Source organism: Microtus ochrogaster, chromosome 15 (genome assembly GCF_000317375.1).
Source record: "Microtus ochrogaster isolate Prairie Vole_2 chromosome 15, MicOch1.0, whole genome shotgun sequence".
NCBI classification, from domain to species: Eukaryota; Metazoa; Chordata; class Mammalia; order Rodentia; family Cricetidae; genus Microtus; species Microtus ochrogaster.
In genome coordinates, this window is record NC_022017.1 from 2,953,006 (window position 1) to 2,960,555 (window position 7,550).

Below are 7,550 nucleotides of genomic sequence, written 5' to 3' on the forward strand. Positions count from 1 at the left end.
TCTCTGATGCCCCCTCCCTGTGTTTAGGACACCTTAGCCACCTCATCCATTCTCAGTTGCTCACCAAGCTCCCTGGTTACCAAGAACATCACCTAAGCTACAACCCGTCCTGAGGAAGAGCGTAGTGAAAGGCTCCCTTCCCTCCCCCTCCACTGTTCTGTGTTCTTTCCTCCAGGGAGCTTTCCTGATTGCCTCTGCCTTACCTGCAGTCTCTCAGTTGCCCAGCACAGATCCCTGCCTCAGTTTCCCCATCTGGGCCCACCTGAGCAGACATTCATTTGCCCATCCATTGTACACCTCTTCAGTGAGTTTTATCAGGAGACAAAGGCAGGTTGGCTCCCTTCCACAGACTTTCTCCCTCTCCCATGGCAGGTGCGCTTCCTGGAGCAGCAGAACAAGCTGCTGGAGACCAAGTGGCAGTTCTACCAGAACCGCAAGTGCTGTGAGAGCAACTTGGAGCCGCTGTTCGAGGGCTACATCGAGACCCTGAGGAGGGAGGCTGAGTGTGTGGAGGCTGACAGCGGGAGACTGGCTGCTGAGCTCAACCACGCCCAGGAGGCCATGGAGGGCTACAAGAAGAGGTGAGGGCAGTGGGGATGGGGGTGCACAGAGACAAAGTGAGTTTAAGTCAAAGACCAATGGCTTTAGATTGGACTCTAAAGGGATCCTCCCTCGAGAGAGAAGACAACAGCGGCTCCTGCTGCCAGAGCATCGGCTCTCACCTTTCTATGGCTGCAGCCCTCAGGCTTCTCTGACCCCCAACCATAACGTTGCTTTCATTGCTACTTCATAACTGTAATTTTGCTACCTGCTATGAATTATAATATAAAGCATCTGATATGTGACCTTCAGGGAGTCATGACCCACAGACTGAGAACCACTGGTCTAAAGAGCGAGAAACTTTCTCTTACCCTGGGAGTTTAGAGATGGCAAAGGAAGCTAGGACTAAGACAGCTCATGAATAAAGAGCACTGGCTCTTTCAGGGGATCAGGGTTCAACTCCTAGCACTCAAATGGCAGCTCACAACCATCTGTAACTCTAACCCCCAGAGGCCAGCACCTTCTTCTGGCCTCCACTGGCATTTTATGCACATGAGCACACAGACACGCATGCAGGCAAACATCCATACACGTAGAAGAAAAATAAATCTCAAAAAAAACTTTTTTAAATGAAGATTGTAGATTCTAAAATACTCATTTTTTCTTATTTCTTTTCTTAATTCACAAAGGCTTGTTGAGCACCCGCTGTGTCTAGGTGGTGCTGGAGCAGGCCCTGGATGGGGACCAGGCAAAGAAAGGGTGGCTCCAGAACCAGGCAGGCTTCTTATTCTCAGAGAGCTGCAGTCCAGACAGAGAGGAGGCCTTTGAAATGCATAAGGTCCCTCTTGACCCACATCAGCCAGGAGGATGTAGGAGCACAGGGAACTGTCATGGTCCCCTCCAAAGTGTGAGGTCCTGGGGTATGTCCTTCTGGGCCTTTATTTTCTTTTTCCCCCTCCTCAAATCTGTGCATTGTGCCCTCTGTCCCCAGGTATGAAGAAGAAGTGGCGCTCAGGGCCACTGCTGAGAATGAATTTGTCGCCCTGAAGAAGGTGAGTGACTCAGTCATCCTTCAGCCCGAGCTGACACGTGGCAGCTTTGCTGGGCCCTGGAGGCCAGTGCTTTCCAGAGTCACAAAGACTAACCCCTACAAGGCCCTGGACCTCAGTTCCCCATGCCAGATTCACTCGGGGCACTGTTATCTCATGCTCAATAGTCTAGGCTTCTAATGTCCCTTGGGGCTGGGCTGTCAATGGAGCGGGCACTTGATATGTTGTGGTGAAGGAGAGAGCCTCAGTTGCCAGGGCGCCTTGGACAGCCACAGTGGGAAACACATGGTGATGAAGATGCCTAGTGTTGCTTGCTTCCCAAACGTGACTCGGCCTTGTGGACTCACCTCCTAACCACCCAGATGAGGGGACTTCTGTGAGAACCTAAGGCCCAGATGCAGAGGGTCCTCAGTTCTGTCCTAGGCCTGGTTCTTCTCTAAGATCCAGAACATAGCTGCAGGGCCTGGTCAGAAATGACCCATTCCGCACTTCCACACTAGACCCCAGGTTTTGGTGGCAAAGCCAGCTGTAGGTATAGAGGATCCATTCCAGTGGCAACAAGCAGGCTGTGCCTGGGATCCTCGGGTCCCCTTCCCTTCCCACTCCTCACCAATGACATAAAAGGTATTGCTCACTCCATGGCACCGGGCCCTGGGATGACCACCAGCGGAGGGCCTCCCAAGAGGCACTCAGTCTAGTAACTGGAGAGGAGAGAGGCACTCTGGTGTGCTCCCCCTGGACTCCTTCTTCGTCTTCCCTTTAGGACGTGGACTGTGCCTACCTCCGTAAGTCAGACCTGGAGGCCAATGCGGAAGCTCTGACCCAGGAGATGGACTTCCTGCGGAGACTGTATGAGGAGGTGAGGGATCACAGGGCAGTCGGGCAGGAGGGGCCTCCCAGCGGAGTCGGGGGACAGAATACTGTTGAGATCTGAGACAGATCTCAACGTGAAGAATTGTAGCTTGCATCTCATTGCACACCCATGCAAGCTAGATTCCCTGATTAGTGTAACCACAGCTATCACAGCTGGTAAACCACGGGCTTGGGCAACAGCACCAAGCTGAGGTTATAGACATCAACTCTATCTCCTCCTCCTGGGCCTGCGGTATGATGTGAAGAGCACTGAGGGATGGTCCCAGGGGGGACACTGGGACATGACAGTGGCCACCAGACTGGGACGACAGGAGACACAGGGGAGGAGAAAGACCGGGAGAAGGTAGGAAGCCAAGAGTAGGGGTCCGTGAACTAAAAAGAGCTTTCCTCCCCCTCCTCCCACAGGAGATCCGAATCCTCCACGCCCACATCTCAGACACCTCTGTCATCGTCAAGATGGACAACAGCCGGGACCTGAACATGGACTGCATCGTGGCTGAGATCAAGGCTCAGTATGATGACATTGCCACCCGCAGCCGGGCAGAGGCCGAGTCCTGGTACCGCACCAAGGTGAGTGACCTGGACACTTGTCTGTTAGACATGGTGATAGAAAGGATATGAGGTGTCCTTTGGCTAAGCATTCTGCCTCCTAAAGAACAGAAAAGAGCCCATAATAGGGTAAGGCTTGCTGCCTGGCTCTACGGGTTAAGCACTCAACAGCCTTACCCTCACTGGCAGTATGCTCAGTGGGTGGACATCCTAACCTGAACTTCATGACATGTCCAATTCCTCTCAGTGTGAAGAGATGAAGGCCACAGTGATCCGTCATGGGGAGACCTTGCGCCGCACCAGAGAGGAGATCAACGAGCTGAACCGCATCATCCAGAGGCTGACGGCCGAGATTGAGAATGCCAAGGGCCAGGTAAAAAGCCCAACCCCCACCACATGCCCAGCATGAGGAGAGAGTGGAGTCAGCTAGCAGGAGGCAGCTTCCCAATGGGTGGGTTTAGAAGCCAACTCTAATGTCAGCAGTTTCCTATCCAATGGGGACGATGTCCCATGTGGAGATGCAGGGACTTTCCTGGTCCCCAGGCCAGAATGAGGCTGAGAGAATGCCAGTGGTTTGTAAGGTACTGGGAAATGGATTCAGAAACCAATCCTGGCACCCACAAGTCAGGGGTTTGGGGTAAGCAATTTAACATCCAGCCCACCGTTCTAGGTCAGGAGTCACACACTCAGGCAAACGGAGGCTGGGATGATGCGCAACAGGCTAGTCCCAGGCACAAGAGGTAGCCAATTGAAAAACACAAAGACCAGAACTGACCATACCCAATAGAAACAGCTAACGAGGGTGTGCAGGGCAAGCATGGTGAGGCCTCTTAACTTTTCCAAAAGAAGCCAGAATCTGCACCAGTAGGCTGGTGTCCAGAATTGAAGACATGGCACTGAGAATAGGAACTTTTAGCAGTGAAAACTGGGACTTGGCCCTTGAACATAGAACAAGGAACTTTAACAACCCTCCCTGCATCCCAGAACACAAAGCTGGAGGCCGCAGTGACTCAGTCTGAGCAGCAGGGAGAGGCCGCCCTCACTGATGCCCGCTGCAAGCTGGCTGAGCTGGAGGCTGCCCTACAGAAGGCCAAGCAGGACATGGCCTGCCTGCTCAAGGAGTACCAGGAGGTGATGAACTCCAAGCTGGGCCTGGACATTGAGATCGCCACCTATAGGCGCCTGCTGGAGGGCGAGGAGCACAGGTGAGCTGAGAAGAACCATGTGGGGGTTCATTTGAGGACAAAACTGTCCTGAAAAAACAAGCTGGCTAGGGCCTGCTAGTCGTTGCATGGAAGGGGCAGAGACCCTGGGCCTCCTGGCTAATGGTCTGGGCACAAGTGTGACATATAGCTCCGACCACATGACTCCAGGCCAGGCTTCAGTAATAATGATTAGCTATCATGTATGCTCTATGTCAAGCGCCCATTTATAATCCTCCATCCTGTCAGGTAAGTACCATTTTTCCTATCCAAAAACAGAGAAGGGATAGCTCAATCTTCAGCTCCTTTCCCATGGCCACAAAGTTACTAAGCTGCAGAGATGGGACCCAACACTAGGTCCTGGGCTTCTGAAGCCCATTCCGAGTTTCCCTGGAGTTGGACTCATGTACAGTAAGGATGCTGTGCCCTGTATACCCGTAGCTCTGCCTCATGCTTACTGTGAGCACTTATTGGCATTCAGCAGCCTCGGGCACCGATGGCAGGTGGTGTGTGGAAGTCACGATTCCACTCACTACTGCTCTAAACCGGAGGACTGGTCTCCATGGATGGGGACACTTTAAAGACAGAAAATGAACATTCTAAGAAGATTTGGGGAGCCCTTCCTGCCTCTCAGGAGATAGCTTTAACCTAGAACAAAAGCTGGCCTTGTCTGTCCCCAAGCGACTGTCTCAAGGACCCAGGTCACTGCTTAGAACTAATGGTGCTTTCCTTTCTCCTCAGGCTATGCGAGGGTGTGGGCTCCGTGAATGTCTGTAAGTATCTGCTGGAAAGGACCCCTAGAAAAATGGCTCTGGGTTGGACAAAGCTGCAGCATGGGCCTACCCCACCCAACCTCCAACATTCCCAACATTCATAGTCTTTCCTCTTCCCCAGGCTCCTCCCTGGTCAGGAAGGGGGGTGGAAGGTGGGGAAGTAAGGGTTGTAGGGCCGGGGAAGGAGGGAGGGTTAACTTCAAAAACAGTTGAGCACCCATTAACTGGTGGCCACTAGACACTGCAGTCCAGGGAAATGGGTCCAGATGTGCCATGAGGTTGAAAGAATAGGACATGTCATGTTAGCCACTGATCCCTTGAGGAGGACACAGGCCCCGAATGTGAAGCCCTCAGGCACCTGTGGTGGGTGGGTGACACCAGCAAGCCCCTTATCCTTCCCTGTTCCTCTTCCCACAGGTGTCAGCAGCTCCCGTGGTGGAGTCACAAGTGGGAGCCTCACATATGGCACAACCCCAGGGCGCCAGATTGCCTCTGGCCCCTCTGCCACTGGGGGCAGCATCTCAGTGATGGCCCCTGACTCCTGCACTCCTTGCCAGCCAAGATCCTCCAGCTTCAGCTGTGGGAGCAGTCGCTCAGTGCGCTTTGCTTAGCACCAGGACCTGAAAATGGGATGTCTGTCTGCCCCAGAGTGGAATGATGTGTGAATGGAAAATGTGTGCTTGCTTCCAGAATAATCTAGATGTTCCTATGGGAGGAAAGAGTCAGGGCCGCTCTCCTCCACCTTCTCCTTTTAGGGAGCTGCTTGGTTTTCCTCGGGCTTCACTTTAGAAGATATTCCCAACCCTCCGCTTAATTCCAACCTGTCTTCAAACACTTATAATTGATTTGTATCATTCACCAAGCCCTCTGGGATACTACCTGTCATCCAGTGTGGCTAAACAATAAAGCTTGGCCTTCGTGGGTCAAGGCACAGTCCTAACTACCCAGCCATTCCTCAAAAACTAAAGCACCAGAGGGAACCCTGCCCAAGAAGCTCCTGTTTCTGGCCCCAGAGGCAGCAAGCACCTGCCTATCATTGGTTGTGTTTGGTCACCTCCCTGACTGACTGCCTTCCTTGGGGCAATATGCTCTATCCATATTCTTTGGGTTGCCTCCCAGAAAACAGTCTGCTCTCTGGGGATTCCTGCTACCTACAGCCCCTGGCTAGGGAGCTTTGTTCTTGCTGTTCCTGACGCCTTTACACATTTCAAAGACTCCATATTTGCTCTAGGCCTCCCCTGCCTGTGCAGAAGGGAACTGCCCTCAGGAGGGCTGATGGGATGGGGACTCTGAGGCCACTTTCCGGTTCTGTCTGTGGGTGCCTTGCCTTCTGGAGTGCCCCATCTGTGTTTCAATAAAGGCTGCTGCGATGCAAGGGTGTGTGGTGTTTTGTGCCAGTGTCACCACTCCCTGCTGGTTTGCCTGCACCAACCAACCAGTCCTAAGCCAGGGAGGAGGGTTGTCTCTGGATTCTTACCCACTCTGCACAGCATGGTGCTCAACAGGGGATGAGTTGGTAGGCCCCAAACCCATATACAAGGAATCACAAGGCACTGAGAGACAGACTCTACCCTGGATGAGGACAGCACCACTCAGAGCTCTAAGACAGCAATGGCCCACTTCCTCCATGTCTTGTTCCACACTATACCCCAGTTCAAAACTCCATGCCCATGGGGTCAAATCACAGACTCCTCAGAAGTCAACACACCCTTGATGATGGTCTCCATCCTGTCCCTGTGCCCGCCCACTCCCTGCTCTCCTTTGAGGCTCACTCGTAGACCTTCATTACAACCTCCTTATGCTGCTCCCGCCCTTCGCTGTGGACTCCACACTTGGAGACCTCAAACCAGCCCCAGTCCCCCTCATGCCTGGGACCAAAACTCTCAATGCAGAAACACCTGAAGCTCTCCGGCAGAGACCCAGGCATTTGGAGGTCCCCGACAGAGGTCCCCGACAGAGGTCCCCTCCTCCCTCCCTAGATATCTAGATACAGCCATTCCTTCATCAGGGATCCAGGCTCAGGCTCTCTATCCACAGCCTAGGCTCTGAGACCCCTGCTGTACCAGACCTTCCTCTGTCACCCCTAGAAGTCATCCCCGGGGAATCTCAGTTGCAGAGGAACCCCTCAAAAGTATCAGAACATAGTCCTAGGCCCCAGGAATTGACGAGGATGGCTTTCTTCAACATCTACCTGCTGCCTTCTTGGATGCCCTCAGGAGACGCACTGGAACCAATGCCAGCCTGGACAGGGGCCTAGGTGGCACCCTGGGTAGGAGTTAAGCACCTTGGACCCGCACCCCTATCAGTCTGAACCCCAGTCCTGAGCATGCCATACCCTATGCTCCCTGTGCACATTAGTCCTGGCCGCAAGGGAAGGTCGCTCAGAGGAGAACTTTACTAAAACCAACAGCAGTTTCAGACCATATTCTGTCTTGTGACAGGGACGTGAAGCCAGAGGGGCCTGTGTGTGGGACAGGGACATGAAGCCAGAGGGGCCTGTGTGTGGGACAGGGACATGAAGCAGGAGGGGGCCTGTGTGGGGGACAGGGACATGAAGCCAGAGG

The 7,550-nt window shown here is 53.4% G+C and overlaps 1 protein-coding gene across 1 annotated transcript in view; it reads left to right on the top strand.

Moving 5' to 3' along the window:
- The window catches only part of LOC102002472 (keratin, type II cuticular 87), a 7,549-nt gene extending 1,952 nt beyond the window's left edge, over positions 1–5,597 (top strand). The window contains exons 2-9 of the mRNA XM_005353856.2: positions 373–581; positions 1,532–1,592; positions 2,353–2,448; positions 2,868–3,032; positions 3,259–3,384; positions 3,996–4,216; positions 4,955–4,986; positions 5,404–5,597. Of these exons, the coding sequence (XP_005353913.1) occupies positions 373–581; positions 1,532–1,592; positions 2,353–2,448; positions 2,868–3,032; positions 3,259–3,384; positions 3,996–4,216; positions 4,955–4,986; positions 5,404–5,597 (1,104 nt within the window). The remainder of the gene's footprint in view (positions 1–372; positions 582–1,531; positions 1,593–2,352; positions 2,449–2,867; positions 3,033–3,258; positions 3,385–3,995; positions 4,217–4,954; positions 4,987–5,403) is intronic.
- The last annotated feature ends 1,953 nt before the right edge of the window (positions 5,598–7,550 follow it).